The sequence below is a fragment of the Lithobates pipiens genome, unplaced genomic scaffold, assembly GCF_037356315.1.
Source record: "Lithobates pipiens isolate NorthernLeopardFrog02 unplaced genomic scaffold, aLitPip1_a1.2 Scaffold_16, whole genome shotgun sequence".
NCBI lineage: Eukaryota > Metazoa > Chordata > Amphibia > Anura > Ranidae > Lithobates > Lithobates pipiens.
Window position 1 is genome coordinate 450,930,054 of NW_027507748.1, and position 20,147 is coordinate 450,950,200.

Sequence of the window (20,147 nt, forward strand, 5' to 3'; positions counted from 1 at the left end):
GGCAAGTATATAAAACTTTAGGCTTGCTTTATTTCTTAAGCATTACTTGTAGGCGTTGGGCTGTGTACGTGAGAGTTAACCTCCCTGGCGGTATGATTAGTTCTGGTTTTAGGTGCTGAAAGCGGTACAATTATTTTGCATGGAAATTTAGTGTTTTATATTGTAGTCCTGTAATTCTTAGGAATAACTCTCTTAAATATGTTCAAACCAGAGTCTAGCAGACATCCCGGGTATGATAAAATTTATAATATAATAAATAATGCTAATAAATAAAAATTATTCAATAATGTAATCAAATCCAAAAACACTGAAATTTGCTAATTTGCAGAATGGTCGCTGTCATTACTTTCAGTGTTTGATGACGAATTTCCCCACAAATCGCTATCCCTCAATTCTGCAAGTGATTCTAATTTATGATCGCCGTTTCCTAGTTGGTCTAAAACAGTGATGGCGAACCTTGGCACCCCAGATGTTTTGGAACTACATTTCCCATGATGCTCATGCACTCTGCAGTGTGATCATGGGAAATGTAGTTCCAAAACATCTGGGGTGCCAAGGTTCGCCATCACTGGTCTAAAATCACCTTTGACATAAAAAAAAAAGGGACAGTTTTTGGTTGCTATGGGCAATCTGCAAATTCCAGGCAGAAAATGTATTTAGAATATAAAACTACATGCAGGACACTGGACAGACCACTAGAGACAAAGGGGGTGTGTAATTTTTTTTTATACAGTACTGTAATCTGCAAGATGACAGTTCTGTATGTGTATTGCGTGTCTTTAATTTTTTGAATTTGGCACCAATCTCCGCTCCCGTGCATCGTAACGTCGCAGAGAAGGGAGCTTGGCGGCACTCGAGCACTGCGTGAATCGAGCAGAGGACAGCTCGCTCACACAGCGTGGAGGACATCGCTGGATCCAGGGGACAAGGTAAGGAACCTCTCCCTGTATCCAGCGATGCGATCCAGAGTCAGGCTCGGGGTTACCGCTCGTGGTACTGAAATCCCAGCCCGAGCCAGACTCGGGATCATCGCTAGGGAGGTTAAGGTGGAGTATGTAGAAGTCAAAATATGTTGTACTACAGTTATAAACACACAAATGCAAAAAATGCAATCTGATACTGACCTTAAGGTGCCTCTCTGCACAGCAAGCTCTAGTAAAATGGCAAGTGCCAAGTGCTGGTCTTGTAGTGGAATGTTTCCGGCACCTCTGGGACTCTGAGCACCATGTACATCACTGAAATAAAAATAGCAATTCAAAGATATATTGACGAAAGACCACTTTTATAATGCACAGGTTCATATTATCAAGGCCAGGTTAACAATAAAAACTGGAAACGGCCCCTGTAAAAGGAATGGAGCCTTAATTTGCATAAGAAAACACCTTCACCTTGATGTAGGTAATATCATCACTGTGTGATATTTGCTTGTTTTATACGGTTACAATGAACTTTTAATGCTCTCTCTCACAATCCAAGTCTAAGGCCCCTTTCACACCGGGGTGGTGCAGCAGTCAGCAGTAAAGCGGTATTTTTAGTGGCGCTTTACCGTCGTTTTAGCGGCGGTCTGCGGCCGCTAGCGGGGTGGCCGAAAAAGGGTAAAACCCTCTGGCTTTCAAACTGGAGTGAAAGGGGCCCGTTTTTTCAGGCGCTACACAGGCGCTATTTTTAGCGCTGTAGCGCCTGAAAACCGTTCCAGTGTAAAAAGGGGCCTTAGTGTAGGCCATCTGGCTGAAAATCATACACTCACTATGTGGCTGATATCCCAAGCCATACATGGATCGAAATTTGGCCGGTTCAGCCCATTTATGTGCAGGTTGATTGTACCAAAGTCGATCCACTGATCAACTCTAGTACAATAAGACTGTCAGATTTTTCTACATACGATTACTGCCAGCAGCTTAAGCCACAACCATAGTATTCTGCTGGCTGGGAATGCTCCCTACGCTGCCCCATCCTGCCACCCCCCTCGCTGGTAGAATACAAAAGCACAGTGGGAGGCATTACCCCATCAACATTGACTGTGTTGCTGGGGGGGAATTGAGAGATTTTCTTTCCTTCCACCTCTGGTAGAAGGAAAGAAAATTGTATCATCTATGGCCTGGTGTGTCAGAGGAAAATTAATCGGAGTCAATTAAAGGGCTTCCCGATACTTGCACTCTCTTCCCAGACTTACAGTTCATCTACAGAAACCATGTTTAAGTTCAGAACTGGCTCTAAAAACATTCCATTACTTAGTGTCCTTAGAAAAAACACCTGGTACCAAAAGGTATGGTGAGGGACCCCTTAGGGTCATAATAGACAGAACAAACCAAGAGTAAAAAAGGTATAAATTTTATCACAAAATGTGAATAATATACATGTGAGAACAATACATATAATACACAGAACAACACATATAATACACAGAACAATACATATAATACATCATCGCTGTATTATTCTGCATTCCATTCATCCTGTAAGCCTTTACAGCTAGTGTTCACCTGTATTGGCCTTTATACCATCAATATCAAAAAGTGTGTCCCCTATTTTTGTAATTCTTATTCGTTGTTCTGTTAGCAGGTTTTCCTTACGTTTATCTGGGCGTGAACCCCGAGGGGACTTCTATGCTCCCAGTGCGCAGGGGTCCTGGTCCGCTCCTCCTATTCCATGGCAAGGAGCGGCTCGGGACTCCCATTCTCTGGCAGAGGGGGTCTTCCTGGGCCTCCATATGTTTGCATTCCATCTTGAGTGCTGACGTTGCCAACAGCGAGTCAGCGGCGTCATGACGCAGTCACACCCCTCGTATAAGGGGCGGGGCTGCGTCACGACACTCCAGGAAGGAGGACCGTGCGATGGCTTTGCACAGTCCATCCCATTCACTACACCAGTAAAATCGCAATTGGATGCAGACGTCTTTACAGGTGCTCCAATACCGTCCCCCAGGCATCTTTGAGACGCTGTAGGAGCGGCCAGTTAAGTGGGAGCACATTTCACTTTGCAGGTTGGTTAATTAATTGATATTGCAACATTTTGCCCTGCATGGTTTGCAGTTTAGCCAAATATTTATGGATAGGATTACTTTGTATTAATGTTACATTTATTTGCACACTTTTATTTTTAAGAAACTCTATACCCATCTGAATAACATCAGTCTAACATGTAAGATGATATATACACTGTCGATCACCGCCAGTCCTTTCTGCACCATGGTGATTAATCTATACAATTGTATAAATTTGGGTATTAGATATGGCTTTTATGCTGTATATGTATTGTTCTCACATGTATATTATTGACATTTTGGGGGTTATTTACTAAAGACAAATCCACTTTGCACTACAAGTGCACTTACTTTAGAAATGAGGGCAAGCTCTGAAATGAGGGCAAGCTCTGAAAGGAGGGCAAGCTCTGAAAGGAGGGCAAGCTCTGAAAGGAGGGCAAGCTCTGAAAGGAGGGCAAGCTCTGAAAGGAGGGCAAGCTCTGAAAGGAGGGCAAGCTCTGAAAGGAGGGCAAGCTCTGAAAAGGAGGGCAAGCTCTGAAAAGGAGGGCAAGCTCTGAAAGGAGGGCAAGCTCTGAAAGGAGGGCGAAGCTCTGAAATGAGGGGGAAGCTCTGAAATGAGGGGGAAGCTCTGAAATGAGGGGAAGCTCTGAAATGAGGGGAAGCTCTGAAATGAGGGGAAGCTCTGAAATGAGGGGAAGCTCTGAAATGAGGGGAAGCGCTGCTGATTTTATCATCCAATCAAGCAAAAATGCATTTTTTTTTTCCTTGCATGTCCCCCTCAAATTTACAGTGACTGCACTTCTAAGTGCACTTGTAGTGCAAAGTGGATTTGGCTTTAGTAAATAAATCCCTCTGTAATGCAATTTATAACTTTTTACTTGGTTTGTTCTGTCTATTAACGACCCTAAGGGGTCTCACACCGTACCTTAGGTACCAGGTGTTTTTTCTAGGTTTTCTATATTTGGGTCAGACAGATCAAACCTTTCACATACAGCCCCATCCCGCCCCCTATTTTTGGTACTTTGTACTTTGGTGTTCTGGGCACCACCAAATAAGTAAGGGAAGACAAACGCCAATACTTCTTATAGATTTTAGGCATTCTCCATACCATTTTCAACAGAATTTCTTAGGGTTCATTCACACGTGTGCCAATATCCTGTTTTTTATGTGGCATTTATTGAGCATTTTTTCACTGCCATGAATGTTACAATCGGCACCACACAGTTCTGTTCACACAGGAGTGGTAGCGTTGTGTGCTGTCATGTTAAAAATGAAGCAGCAGGTCACTTTAAATCAGGTTGACGCCTCCATCGATTTCAATGGTAATGCTCTGAAACTGCACCTTAACAGCACCTAGAGCATTTATGGTGTGTTAGTGTAGCATTTTTAACTGGGCATTGGATGAGAGGCAGTGGAGGTTCCTGTATCCTTGAATGCACTTGGAAAGAGAGAATTAGGACAAAGCAGTTCCAGCCACTTCCCGTTTTGTTCAGAGCAGCCGTGTGGTAACCCCATTTGCTTCTACATGCAGGCAAAAGCATCAAGCCAGGCAGCAATACTGACAGTGCCAGGAAGAAGCAGACAAAGATTTTTGTGTCTGCAAAGCAGAGTTGGACCAAGCCTAGTGTCAAAGTATATGAAATCGATCTTGCAGATAATTCACAAAAACGTCTATCACACCACAACCTAAACATTCCCCTTTAAGAACTTCACACTAGAACATGGGCATTTATAAAGTATTCTTTAAAACATTTTCAACGCTTTATAGAACACAATGAAAACCCATCATAAACGCATAATTCCAAAGGAGTATGAAACAGCATTGCTTCGTTTTTCAGAAACACCCGTGTGAACGAGCCCTTAGAATAGGAATATGGAGATGCAACTGCTGACTTTCTGAAATGCCACCGACTCCTGTGCCATCATCCTTGTTTCATTATTTTATGAAACAATGACCTGAAGCAAGCATGAGCCCGATAGGAATCCAATGCCAGATTTTCTTGCGCAATGTCACTGGCCAAGTAGTGAAAGGCTACTTTTACACTGAGGCATTTTTCAGGAATTTTAGCTATAGAAAGAACGCCTGTAAAGCGCCTGAAAAAATGTCTCCCATGCCTCCCCCAGTGCAAAAACCCGAGAGCTTTCACACTGGGGCAGTGCGCTTGCCGGAAGTTAGAAAAAGTCCTGCAAGCAGCATCTTTGGGACGGTTTGGGAGTGCGGTATATATTGACCCAAACCGCCGCTGCCCAATGAAATGAATGGGGCAGCACTGCCGAAGCACCTACAAAGCGCTTTGTCAAAACAGGTGCTTTTAACCCCTGCTAGCAGCCAAGGAAAGGGTTCAAAAGTGTTTGCTAAAATGACAGTAAAGCGCCGCTAAAACTAGTGCCGCTTTATCGCCAACGCCATGCGCTTTCAGTGTGAAAGTAGCCTAAGATGGATGAGGAAGACATCTAATGAACATACAACCCTTATAAATCCAAGGACTGCTGTCATTTTTATTTTATTTTTTGGGTAAAATACGCTCACATGATAAAAGAAAGCATCTGCTTACAACCAGTGGACACCATAGTTTACAGTCTTATTTGAAAAATCAATCTCAGCCCCCTTTCTCAAAAATAGGTCTAGAGGTTTTCTGTAGTCTTAAAGCCGAGCTCCAGACAGACATAAAAGACATTAAAACGCAGCTTTGTAATCATTAAAACACATCCTTACATTTATTTGCAGATTCATAAGATGCATATATTTATTTGCAGAGACTAGATCTGTAAGTGAAACAAACTGCAGCAGAGAAAGACCAGGTCTCCCCTGCCTGACCGGTCTGAATTGCACAGCAGTGCCGTGTAAAGCCTGGTACATACACACACACACACAGTTTTTTTTTTGTTTTCTTTTCAGTCCGATGTTAGTACAGCGATCTTCCCCACTGGGATACTGTGTTCTGACAGGGGGACAGGACAGCCTGCCTGCCAGAAAACTCTAGTCATCATTCTCTGCCATTGGACAAGAGCGCCGATTGGGAGCTGGCCAGCTGCTGGTTTTCCAGCATGCACGCCTGACAGAACGCTCGGCTTCTGTTGGACCAGCTGCCATACACTCGGGCTGAAAGTCGGACAGTTTTTATTACATGGCCAACGTCACCCAGCATTCGGCCCATGTGTATTAGGCTTCAGGTGAGGACATTGCAGGCGCCCTGGACAGGCACGTGTCCTTATATTAAAAAAGTCAGCAGCTGCAGTATTTGTAGCCGCTGACTTCATTTTTATTTTTTATTTTTTCAGGCGGACCTCCGCTTTAAATCACAGAACTGAATAGACAGAAATAAATTCTTCTGGCACATAAAACTTCTCTCGTCTGAATTTCAATTTGTTATCTGAAATGCAGCTTTAAAGTGGAAGTAAACTCCCCTATTGGTTTCAGCCAAGGAAGCTGCCATCTTTGCCTCTGTTTAATCTTCAACTGCTATGGTGCTGCACATGTGATTCGTTATGACACCAGCCATTGGATAGTTTGATAGTTTGGCTGAGAGCACAGCTAATGTGCAGTTAGCATTCCTGGCATGCCTTTTTTTTTTTTTTTTTTTTTACTGTTTAAAGTGGAAGTAAACCCATCGATTTTAAAGAACATATAGAAATCACCATTGCCTAACCTGAACTGAGGAAGACCCAACAACTCCATATCAAAATATCTACACAGTGCATGTAACAGTTTTTATTTTAGTGTATGTGGTTTTTGTTGTTTTTTTGTTTTGTTTTTTTGTTTTTTTGGACAAAAAACTTTGAGTAAATGTTTTGCGATTTTAGTCCATGCTTTTGTGCTACATGCATTTATATAGCAGGCAATTATCAGGATTATAGAAATAGCTTAGTAGAAAATACAGCAATCCTGCTGGATCAAGATCTATGGATAAAAGTCACAGCAAACTCACCCTGTAACAGACCTTAAAAATTTGGTTGCCCTCTCGACTACTTCGAGCCAAACAGAAGACACTGTGCTCTCATCAAATAGTGTTGCTTCAGGCAGCGCTCGCAGTGCATCCAAAGACTCTTGTAGCAGTTCACTGCAGAGGTCGGCATCCTCACCTGCACACAAACAATCACATCACTAAAAGAAAATCTGCAAATAGCTTTTACACAAATTCTTTAAAGCACCACCCAATGTGCCATTTCATGAAAGGTGTTTTTTGGGGACTCCAAGAGCAGGATTGCCTTGCCATAGTTCCTGGCTCCAATTTTGCTCACCTTAGAGTTTTGATTGGTAATGCCCACCTAATGGCGTTTCCACTAATCCTACTGCTTTTTACATGAAGGACATTAAAAAAAAATAAAAATAAAAAAAAAACCCACACAACGATGGAAAGTGGAAATCCTTCATTAAAAAAAAGCCACAGAATGTGTGCAGATCTGTTATTTGAAGTTCAATCATTATTGGATTCCCAAAATGTGAATAGATTATATAATTTTTTATATATATATATATATATATATATATATATATATATATATATATATATATATATATATATATATATATATATATATATATATATATATATATAGAGATTTATAATAATAAAAAACACAAACACACATTTGTTGTTTATCCTAGCACATACACAAAAAATAAATCTGTCTTTGGGCTAGCTGATCTTTCAGTCTCAGGCCGCGTACACACGCGCGGACTGTTCGCCCAACCTTGTCCGCTGAACAGTGTTTGGGCGGACAGTCCGCTCGTGTGTGGGGCTTCAGCGGACAGTTGGCCGAACAAGGTCTTACGGAAATTCCGAAAAACTGTCCGCTGAAACCTTGTTTCAGCGGACTGTTCGCTCGTGTGTAGGCTTGTTCGGCCAACTAAGTCTCGCGCATGCTCAGAAAGGATTTCCACGTCGGAAGGTTGCATTGCAGTGTATAGGACGTCGTATTTTTCGTCCCGTCGTACGTGCCGTTCACGTCATCGTGCACGGTTTCAGCAAACTGTTCGTCCGTCGTGTGTGGCCATGTCCGTCCATGCTAAGTTTGAGCGGACTGTACGCTCAAACTGTTGGACGGACAAAGTTGGGCCAACAGTCCGCGCGTGTGTACGCGGCCTCACCTCTATAGCAATAATGAAACCCACCCCTTTAGCAGTCGTAAAATCTGGACAGTATCAACAGTTGGCAGAAAGGGCCATGAGAGATTCTTGGGTTCTAACCATATAACAGGCAAAGATGACCACATGCATGCAAAAAGGTAAAATTGGGGGGGGGGGGGGGACAAATAAAAATAAATAAAAGTCGTAAATAAAAACACGGGTAGATAAATCAAACATTATGTCACAGGGCATGTTACTCCAAAGCAATGGAAATAAAAAACACCACTGTGCTCATTGTAAAACATGTTATAATGATAACTAAATAAAACTGTTCTAAAACACACACACACACAGACACAGACCAAGCTCTACCACCAAACACAGTAAGCATTGTGACCCAACTCTTGTGTGCTGCAGGTAAGAAACCCATATTGACAAAAAAAACACCAAGGAAAAATCCAAGCTCTACTTGCCAACCAGTTTGCGACCGACCAAATAAATCTGTCCAATAGTATCAAAAACAGGGGTTTAGTCCACACACATTTACAAATGCATGCATAATCTACAGGCCCCGGCAAGGCACCCTGTTACCTGTAGTCCCCATCTCTGACTAATGAGATATGCTCATTGATAAGTGCTCAGTGATAAGAACTACAGGATAAAGAGTGCCATACCAGGGCCTTTAGCTTGCGCATGCATTTGCAAATGTGCCCAGACTAAACCCGTTTTTAATGCATACTGTTAGACAGATTTAGTTGGTTGGTCGCCAGCTGGGGGGGTAAGCAGAGCTAGGATTTTTCCTCATTTTGTTGCCCTCCAATGCTCCTTGCTGTAAGGCCAGTTATAGATGGGGGCAGCGGCTCACTTTTTGCAAGAAACCCAGATAGGACACCTCTCTGCCCTCAGACCATTACTGGCAAAAAAAAAAAAAAAAAAAAAACAAACACACACAGCAACTTGATTAGGTCCTATTCTCTGCTCTTTCCTCCTGTCGGCATGTTCCCTGTCAGCACACGTGCAGGCAGGACCCAGCTGTAAAAGGCATTGCAAGCAGCTGAACAAGTCTAGATTCAGATATTTATAATGGTTGCTTATATAAAAAAAAAAAAAAAAAAAAGGATGGGCATATGGGGTATAGGTTAGAACCTTGGTCAGATCACTATTGCACTCTATGGGCTCCCTGAGATGATTTCTCTTACTTTCCGTTCTGGTGGCAACATCGGAGTTAAACCCCTAGTCCTTGTTCACACCGGGCCAATTTGACATGTTAAGTCACATGCCAAATCTTAGCCTATTGCCGGCAACATGGACGTCTGTGCATGAACACACACAGGTGTCTCTCAAATCGGCCCCCGAAGTCGATTAGTGGTGTGCAGTGTCTGGCGGGATTGGGACTAGGAACCCGAACACGCGCAAGCCCCTCTCTATCTGTAAGCATAATGTACATTGCTTCAGTCTATACTTTGTCTCGCCCAGTTGCTAAAATAAGATAACTTTTAATACAGCAAGATTGTTGATGCGGCGCTTATGATACTATAGTATCAAAGTCACTGCTTCTGGAAAATAGTGGAAACTTGGCACAAAATCGTTGGATCAAAGTGCGGTGTGTTTTATGACAGGTTTTATTTAATGTGAATTTAGCTGCACTCTACACACTGCTGGTAACACAGTGTCACTCCATACAGATTAATGGAGTCTCTTTAGTCTGAAAGCTTCATTTAGGCTGGGTTCATACTGACGCAAGGAGTGCCTCACAGCAGGGGTCCGGTGCGTCCCTGTTCACCGCTTCAGGTCCGAATTCAGCCTGAATTCAGACCAGAAGATGCACAGGACTCCTGTGCAATTCACACCGGAGATGTGTGAACTGGCTCCAGAGAAAGTTGGTCACAATCTCCCGACATGCAAATTGGAGGAGGGGAAACCAGCATCCAAATTTGCAGTAGTGTGAACCCAGCTTCAAAAACATTTAAAAAAAAATAAAATAAAAATAAAATGTAAGCACAGTGGTAAGAGTTTTTTTTTCCAGCACAGTAGTAACATGTCTATAAAAAGGCACTAGATTTAAAGATTTATGTGTAGAAAGGTTTTTATTTACTCACGTAAAGAGAAAAAAAAACATAATTGAATACATTTTTTATTATGGGTAGGCAAAAAGGAATTTAAAAAAGGCATCCTATATTTCCTCTAACACAATGCATTCGGTATTCGATGTGAAAATAGTTTTCATTAAATCGATTTCCTTACCAGATCTCCAGGCTCTGCGAAGGAATGCAAAAGCAAAAGAGAGCGCTGCTCGGGAGCCCACCCTGGCAAGTCCTTCCACCCCTTGACCAACTGGACGGGAGCTGTGTACATGAAAGTTATTCTCAGAATTGTCCTCACTGCAAGGGATGAAGCCACTGATTTCAGAAAAAGCCAGACTACCATGAAAACACAACTAAAAGCAAAATATCACCATACTATAGAACGTAAAAAAAAATAACAAAAAAATTATACACAAATAAAAACTTCTGGACAACAGAAAATTAGGGGTAAAGAATGAATAAATTTAGTGTAAGCACATTCTATGAGACAAAGCAGACTACAGATGGGAAGGAGGTCAGGCTTTTCAATCGTAAAAAGTACAAATTAGCAGCAAGAGGAGTTTCCAGTCCAATCGTGTTCAAAATAATTAGCCAATATATTTGGTTCATGTACAGTGGAGTATAGAAAATAATAACCCCCCCCCTTTAAAATAAAATTACATTTCGCTTATTTGCAGCCTGAAATGGAAAAAAATACAATAAAAAATAAAATATTTTTTTTTTGTTTTATCCAGACATATTTACTCAGTGCAACTTATACTATGCAAGTTAATGATATAACACACACACACACACACACACACACACACACACACACACACACAATAAATTCAAAAACGATCTACAGATCGGCTTCGGGTGCCGACATCGCGGGCGCGCTGGACAGGTAAGTGTCACTATCTTAAAAGTCAGCAGCTGCAGTATTTGTGGCTTTAAAAAAAAAAAAAAAAAAAAAAAAAAAAAAAACGCGGAGTCCCGGCGGACTTCCGCTTTAAGTCTGGGCTTTGACTAGGCCATTCACCTTTTCCTTTTTCAACCACTGCACGGTCATTTTTGCTGTGTACTTTGCCAGAAAGTGGTCAGTGGGAAGAAGGTTTACCTTCCGACGTGAAAATGACCCAGGAGGGCAGCAGATTTTCCTCAAGAATTTGATGCCATTTTGCCCTCTATCCTGACAAGTGCTCCAGTCCCTGCTGTAGAGGAACACCCCCAAAACAGGACATTACCACCTCCATGCTTTACTGTAGGAATGGTGTTATTTGGATGGTGAGCTGTATTGGATTTCCACCAGACATATTGCTTGGTGTTGAGGCTAAATGATTACATTTTATTCTCATCTGACTAGAACACCTTTTCTTTTTTGTACATCAGGGGACACAGAGCCACAGTATTTACTGAATGGGTCATATAGGCACCTCTAAGTGATTGACACTGGCACACCCTAGACAGGAAGTTTAGCTCCTTATATAACCCCTCCCCTTACTGGGAGTACCTCAGTTTTTTTTTTCACCAGTGTCTTAGGTGTTGGTCACAAGTAAAGAAGTGCTGTGCTAAACTTGGCTGGAATATTCATGGTTGGGGCAAGCCATGCAACCGGATCCATTCAAAGTGTCTTTTCCAGGCCGAATTGAATGGTACCTGGGCCTTGTGTCCGAAGAAATTAGGTTTTACCTGAAACACCTCTTTTTAGAGAGCTGGACCCCAGAATCCAGTATTTGTTTTTTTTCCAGCCATATTCCTGGCGGGTTGCTTTTTACAGGCCCAGGGTTGTGGATCCCCCGATAAAAAAGGGGGCCCTAGTCCCTAAAGGTTTTTTTAACGGAGCCCACCATGAGTGGTGAAGATTGGGTCGGCTTGGTTTACCACAGAATCCTGCAGCCGGATAAGGTAAGGGAGATTCCTAAGGATTTAAAAAAAAAGAAGATTGGGGCAGAGGGGGGGGGGGGGGGGGCTTAGCTATAAAAAAAAGGTGCCATTTTTGCAGGTGCACACAGCTACAGGAGTGACACAGAGCAGATGGATGGCAAGTGAGTGTGGGTGACATAGGCATTCTCAGGCACATTTACTTAGCATCAGACTGAGCCTTGATAGCAGTGGCAGTTGCTGAACTATTTTGCTCAGCAGTGGGTGCATGATGGTAGTACCTCTGCATTTGTGCTTAGCACTATGAGCAGAAGGGGAGGTACAAATACCCCGAAGAATAGGGGCTCAAAGGGATCTCCCTCAGGCTCTGAGGACCCCCCCCCCCACAACTCCATCTCCCCCTGAAAGACCTAGGGAGGCTGGCCAGTGTGAGCCGTCGGGGTCAGGGACGCAACTGCTTCTGGCATTTCAGCCCCATATATATTACTCATGAGGTTTTTTCCTCAGCCATAAGTGGATTCGAAGAAAGATGAGTGGCCTTAAATCGCATCTTCACAAAGTGGAAGAAAACGCATTAGGTCTCGATCTACCACCCAGGACCCTCAAACAGGGGAACACTGGGAAAGAGGAGACGAATCCCCTTCAGAGGACCGGGATGAGACGGACGACTCCTCTTCTGAAGAATCAAGTGGGGAAGTACCCTCTTCAGCTTCACGGGCTAAGAAATTGCTGGTGCATTCTCTTACTGAAAAGGTCCACTCCACATTTAAGTTACCCGTAACTGAGTCGGTTGAAAAGCCCACTTCTTTGGGTTCACTGGAGCCTCCTCAAGCTGTGCATGCTTTTCCTGTTCATTCATTCATTTAAATTATTCACAAGGAAAGAATAGTATTGCATCCTCATCCTAGCTTTCTACCGAAGGTGGTTTTCCAGTTTTCATCTAAACCAGGATATTGTTCTGCCTTAATTTTTTCCAGAACCCTGTTCTACGGAAGAAAAGTCACCATTTTGTTTATATGTAGTGAGAGCAGTCAAAAACTATTTGGAGACGACTGCTTAGATCCGCAAAACGGATGTTTTGTTTGTATTGCCTGAAAGTCCTAAAAAAGGACAGGCAGCATCAAAATCTACTATTGCCAAGTGGATTCGGCAAGTAATTATTCAAGCTTATGGTTTGAAGAGGAAAGTTTCACCTTTTCAAATCAATGCGCACTCCACCAGGGCTGTTAGTGCTTCATGGGCAGTGCATAACCAAGCCTCCATGTCTCAAACCTGCAAGGCCTCAACTTGGTCTTCAGTCAATACATTCGCCAGATTCTATCAGGTGGATGTTAGAAGGCATGAGGATATCGCCTTTTGGCGCAGTGTGCTGCAGGCCGCGGTACAAGGTCCTCAGGTATGATTGCACCCTACCTTTTGTTTATGTCTCCCTCTCCTCAGATAGCATTGCTCTGGGACATCCCATTCAGTAAATAACGGGGATCTGTGTCCGAGATGTAAGAAAAATAGGATTTTTATAACGGCTTACCTGTAAAATACTTTTCTTCAAGTACGTCACGGGACACAGAGGTCTCTCCCCTCTTGTAATACATGTATATTGCTTTGCTACAAAACTGAGGTACTCCCAGTAAGGGGAGGGGTTATATAGGGAGCTAAAACTTCTTGTCTAGGATGTGCCAGTGTCCATCACCTAGAGGTGCCTATATAACCCATTCAGTAAATACTGTGGCCGTGTCCCGTAATGTACTCGAAGAAAAGGATTTTACAGGTAAGCTGTTATTAAAAAAAAAATCCTATTTTTCATGCAGCCTCAGAATCTTCAAGGTACATTTTTTGCAAAGCTCAGTCATGACTGCATGTGGCCTTTTAGTGGCTTTTTCTTGCAACCCTCCAATACAAGCCGCATTTGTGGAGAATTTGTGATATTGTTGTCACATGCACACAATGACCACTCTTTGCCATAAATTCCTGCAATTGCTTCAGGGTTGCTGTAGGCCTCTGACCAGTTTCCTCCTGACTCTTTTATCCAGTTTGGAGCAACATCCTGATCCAGGGAGGGTCTGCAATATACCAAATACCTTCAACTTCTTAATAAAAGACTTTACTGTGCTTCTAGGCATTGATAAAGCCTTAGAAATGTTTTTTTGTATCCATCTCCTGACTTGTGCTTGTCCACAACTTTATCCCCGTGACAGGGGGGGGGGGGGGGGGGGGGGGCGGAGAAATCCTTTTTTCTGACTCAGCAATTGTGTTTTTGAATTTCTTTTTCTGACATGTTGCCATTATATCTTTCACCTGGATTTTATAAGTTGCACTGAATAAATACAGCTGGATAAAACAAAAATAACAGTGTGTGTCTTCATTTCAGGCTACAACATATTGCACATGCAATACCATCAATCCTACTACAAACTTTTGGCGGTACTCCGAAAACCACCAAGAACAGAAGATGTAAATCTTGTGTAAAATATATGTCTTTATACCAAAAAATATCTATAAAATGGATGTTTATAGCAAAACATTTCTTCCCATATCTTTATTTAGAAAAGCTAATCAATGACCAATTATAAAGAGCAGTCTTAACATGCAACGTGCAGTACCAGTGAAACAAGAGATTTGATTGGTTACTGCATATCTCCCAATACCATTAGTCTTCCCATTACCTCAATAATTTCTATCTATTTCATCATACACAGCCTATATATTAGCATATATTGCAGCCAAATTGATTTCATGGAGGTACATGAGCAAATACTGTACAGGTTTTATAGTATGTAAATGACAGTGACACCATTCCTATTACTACAGTTGCAACTTGTTCTATTTTCGGTGAACAAACAAAACAGCTCTATGCGTACTGCCACGAGATCTTGCATCATCCTCAGCCAGGATTGGAATTACTGAGAAATGTAGCCACTAGAGATCAGGGGCAACAGCATTCTCTAGTCTACAGCAAGCACATTCAGATTGCGTTTTCGGGACACATAAAATCCCCTTACCACTTACTTGTAGCTCTGTAATGTTAAGAGCATTTTACAAGCTCAGAATGGCTACGTCACATAAATATACAGCTTGAAACTCTGGATAACGTTTCCTGGCCCAATTAGGTTGTATGATATAATAGATCATACACACACTCTCAAAAAAAAAAAAAAAAAAAATTATATATATATATATAGTAATCGTTACTGCAATTGTGCATCATATTAAATTGGGCAGATGTAGCTACTGTTAGACTACTTAATTAAGCCTGTGGCATTAGCATTTCTGTGAATATTTGGCTGTATAGGCTAAGCGCATATGCATATGGGTAGGGAGGCACAGGTACAGTGTACTGCATGCTGACAGCAGCCTTTTTAAAGCAATGACAGAAATAATTAAAATGCGCAACAGCAGGATGCAGCTCCTAGCGGTACTCTCGTTTAGAGTTGCACAAGTTCAGGGACTTATGTCTGGAACACAGGAATTTGGCATCCCTGAACTCGAAGGGCGAGTACTGCTCAGAACAGGGTCCAACTGCAGCATATTTCAGTCTGTCACTGAATTGGACAGGCTGCTGGCAGGAAGTACAATGGGGCTGTGCCGCCCTTCTGCGCCAAAGAAGCCACGTTTTTAAACTGTAGAAGCAAAAACCACCTGTGTGCCCTAAAGCAGGGGTAGGCAACCAGGGTCCCTCCAGCTGTTGCAGAACTACAAGTCCCATCATGCCTCTGGGTGTAATTGTAACTGCCAGCCTAGAAATGCCTCATGGGAAATGTAGTTCGACAACAGCTGGAGGGGCCCAGGTTGCCTACCTGTGCCCTAAAGGATTCAGCATGTGTTTAGGTTAACAAAAGATTATATAATGTTTCTCATAAAAAAAAAAAAGAAAAAAAAAAAAAAAACGCACAATACATTTCAAACAATGCATTTTTGTGGTAATTAAAAAAAAAAAAAAAAAAAACACACAACACAACACAACACACAGCTTAATGCATATACTTAAAGACAGAGTACCTTTTCTTTTCAGCAGCAGGGGGAGGGATAGTGCTACATTTCCACTTCACTTTGACATTTTCCTGAAACACAGTTCTGTTTAGTGCAATAAAGTAGCGTTCCAGTATGACCAGCCTCTGCTTTAGTCTCATGGCAGAGAGTGTGGTGGTTGCAGTCTGTGCTGCAAGCGCTTGCTGTTCCTTTACTAAAGCATGGAGGCATTCCTTCAGTTCACTCACATCTAGGACAGAAAAGAAAAAGACAGATTGAAGTCCTCATGCACACTGCACCTTCTTAAAGCGGCAGTAAATCACCATCTTTTTTTTTTTTTAAACCAGAAAGGCAAAGTTATAATGTGCTAGTATGCATTGCATACGCTGTAACTGCTCACAGGGCTTCAAACGTCATCCAGAGTTCCTTTCAGGTTGGTGGATGAGCCGCAATGACATCACTCCCGCACATGCGTGCGGGAGCTTCTGGTCATGGCACAGGACTCATAGGCTGGGTTCACACTATCACAAACTGCAGGTTTCTCCAGAGCCAATTCGCACGACAGAAGAGTGTGACCGGCTGTCAATCGAGTCTGTTCACACATCACTGGGGCGGCCACGGAGCACACTGCAGAAAGGGTCCTGTGCGTCTTTGGCTTCGTTTCAGGTCTGAATTCAGCCAAAAATTCGGACCTTAAAGGATGAATGGGGACAAACCAGACTCCCTGTTGCAAGCCGCGCATGGTGTGAACCCAGCCTGAAGGAACTTGCACAAGTATGCCATTCTTTCAGAGCGCATATACCGGTGTCTCTGCAAGTAAATATCTCCTAAACAGTGCACTTCACTGGAATCAGTCCAGGCACCTTGTCACGACAATAAAGTCCAGATTCGCCAGGTGCCTAGACTGATACCCCTCTCAGAGAGCCGCCGATAGCCTGAGACGCCCACTCCCAACCCCTGCAGCATGGAGAGCTGATGATTGACAGGCAGCAGCTCTCTGCTCAGGGAGCTGTGAGACCCGACCAATCGGCGATGTTCGATCACTTAGTTCTCAGTGTAAAGGCAGCGGGGGGAACAGATGCAGCATCCACTTAGGTAAAGTATGATTTGGGGGAAAAAAAATAAAAATAATAATTTATAAAAACAAACCACACACACTAAAGTGTAATCCTGTGCTAAAGTGTAATCCTGTCGGGCCGTGTACATGCAAAGGCGCCACGTCTAGTCCCGCTACCAGCAATTTGTCAAAAGGAAATACACAGTGACTGGACGCTGCTGAGCAATACTCACAAGTTAGGGTTACATGCATTCAGGACATTTTATGCCTACATTCAGGGCATACATCCTTAAAAGGCGTCTAGCCTGGGCACAGCGTCTACCCAGATACAGCAGCAGTGCATTTCAGCCTGTTGTGGATTTTGAAAGGCGGCCATCAGCGAAAACCAGGTGCTGCACCTGTGCCTTCCGGGCACTCAAAAATGCCAGAATTTGACATTGCCTGGCCAAGCAGCCAGTGGGCATGTTGCACAACAGCATTACACCTAAAGTATGAAAACTTTTGTTTATGTGAAAGCATCTCAAGCAGAACATTTCTCAAAAAGGCAACAAAATAAAAAGGAAAGGGGATCAAAAATAAAAACATACAAAAGAAATCTAAATACTGTATATAGGGTTTTCTATATACACAAGTTTTACAAAAAAATATCCTCCCATATTGTTTACTCCTAGTTATAGATAGAAGCACAAAAGTGGAAGTTAAATATTAATCTAAAGTCAAACAAGGCTGTAGATTTTTAGCCAAAAATCCTTAGCCTTGAACACCATTACATAAACATCTTATGACTGTTCCCTTATGTCTGCTAGACATTCCATCGGTATTTCATAGAAATGTCAAAACTATGCCAGCAGCTGGTGTTATACCCAGTATTGGCATTCAGTTTCTCCCCCAGCCCCCCAAGAACAATAAAAAAATAATTTATGGGATATAACTCAATTAAAAAAGGCCAATAAATGAGACAGTGGGTCAGGGGTTATTCCATATAAACTGGGCTTTCATAATCAAGCTGGACACATCTTTAAAAGCGGTATTAGCCCGGTTCACACTGACTGAGGGAATTAAATTATGCAAATGCAGCCGATTTCATTCCCGACTTTGTGGGTGATTTCAGACACATCTGTGCGGGTTTTTGCCAAAAGTAGTACAGAAACGACTTTTGGGAATCTGTGCCATTGCCAGCAATTACCCCCAATTTGACATCAATGTGAACCAGGGCTCAAAAAAAAAAAAAAAAGTGTAATATATTGCAGCTTGCCAACCATTAGATGTGGTACCTGAGAAACGTTTTTTTGTTTTTTTTGTTACTCTTTTCCCTGTGTTTTCACCTGGTAATCAGGCCAGTAACACATCTCCTGTATTATGTATACAAATACCACTCTGAATAAATGAGAAAAAGGGGCACCTTTGACATCAGCATTGCAAGTACTAGCAGATGTAAAATGTACTAACAAACTGAGGCTGAACTCCAGATAACACTGTATAAATCAATTACAGAAAACAAAATATGAATTAATGCGAGTTAGGGACCTTAGATTGTAAGCAGGGGCAGGGACTAATGTGAATGTATAAGGAAAGTGCTGTGTAAATTGATGACACTATACAAGTGCCTATAATAAATAGTATAGTTGTCATGTTATTAAGCAATCATTAGAATACTCTTGTATGGTTATGACCACATTAATATCCACTTCTTTTAAAAAGGATACTGGATTTTGTTTTTCTTAATATAAAAGAAAGTCATCAGAAATAAAGCCTAAAAGACAAATCTTTCATTGTAAAGTTTCTTACTATATAAACTACAAAATTCATACACCTCCAGAAAAGCAATTCGCCAAAAGAAAAAAAAAAGAAAAAAGAAAATAAAAAAAGGAAGAAGGAGGAGCAGTGGACAAAGAGCTAGTGTATTATGTAAAATACAGTTTAAAAAAAAAAAAAAAAGAATAAAAAAAAAAGAAGTTGTAATGACTGATAAGACATACATGTCTACTTCAAAAGATGGATATTGCATTTCTTAGATCTTGATCATGTCCCGCTAAATGATTACTAAACCAGTTCTTGGAGATTACAGATTAGTTGCATGGTTTCTATTCTTCATGAATATCATCTTTTTAAACACCCTTCAGCTAAAGGAGGTGTGAATTCCTGTTGAGCTTATGCTGACCTATACCAGAATATTAAAAATACATGTTCAACAGAGTGGGCCAAACAATTATATTTATTTCTCTGTTGCTGTATAAATGGTTTGCATGATTTTAGATACTAGAGCTGAACTATAGCAGAAAAATACTTTTAACATAGTAGTCATTAAAGAACCAAAGTCCTTTTTTTGTATTTTGGATAGAGTATGAGGAGGTTTTTCTTTGCTTCCTGGCTCAGTAAAAAAAGGCCATCTCCAATTGGCTGGGGTGGAGATTGCGACATCATCTTTCTGTCTGCACCTCAGCCAATCGCAGGAAGCCTTGTATTTACTGATAAAAATGCAAGGCTTTCTGTGAATAGTTGAGAAGCACTCCATAGCCCCCACTCGATTTTGTTCTGGCAGCAGACAGGAGCTCCCCATACCACTGCCGGAATACAATGCTGTATATTAAATGTGACTGATGTTGGCTACAATTTATACAGCGCTGGCAGGAGATAAATCACTTAGTAAAAAGAATAGAGTTCTTGGAGAAAACAAATTATTTAAAAAGGAAAGTGAACCTGGAGTTTGGCTTTAATCTAACCCAAAGCACTGTGGGAAACCCTGGTCGTGTATTCAATGTTTTCTTATACATATAGATTTGTTGTGAAAGCAAACAGATTTAGTGTCCATTCACACATGTGTGACTTAAAACAAATGTGCGATTTCCATTGTGACTTTGCCGTGAGACTTTGTTACGACTTTTACCAAGCTGATCATTTTGTTTGTGCTCTACAAAGTCGCTAGACATGTGCAGAACAGAAACATTTGTTTTGTTTAACTTGGTTTATTTTCTAATGGATTCCAAATTTTCAGAACAAATCAAAATGTGTGAAGAATAGCTAGTTGTTAAGAGGTGGGCCAGGAAGACAGCCACCATGTCCTTAACGACTGATGACTCATCAGCGGATTTACCCACTGACATCTGATCAGAATATGGAAGT

The 20,147-nt window shown here is 41.8% G+C and overlaps 1 protein-coding gene across 8 annotated transcripts in view; it reads right to left on the bottom strand.

The window, feature by feature from the left end:
• HERC2 (HECT and RLD domain containing E3 ubiquitin protein ligase 2) overlaps positions 1–20,147 on the bottom strand; it is a 232,709-nt gene that overhangs the window by 182,711 nt on the left and 29,851 nt on the right. For 5 of the 8 annotated variants that reach the window (XM_077482783.1, XM_077482787.1, XM_077482786.1 and 2 more), the window contains exons 5-8: positions 15,998–16,217; positions 10,299–10,435; positions 6,913–7,066; positions 1,125–1,235 (exon numbers count right to left, since the gene is read on the bottom strand). In XM_077482783.1, the coding sequence (XP_077338909.1) occupies positions 1,125–1,235; positions 6,913–7,066; positions 10,299–10,435; positions 15,998–16,217 (622 nt within the window). The remainder of the gene's footprint in view (positions 1–1,124; positions 1,236–6,912; positions 7,067–10,298; positions 10,436–15,997; positions 16,218–20,147) is intronic. The other 3 variants (XM_077482785.1, XM_077482784.1, XM_077482781.1) reach the window with 2 other exon arrangements.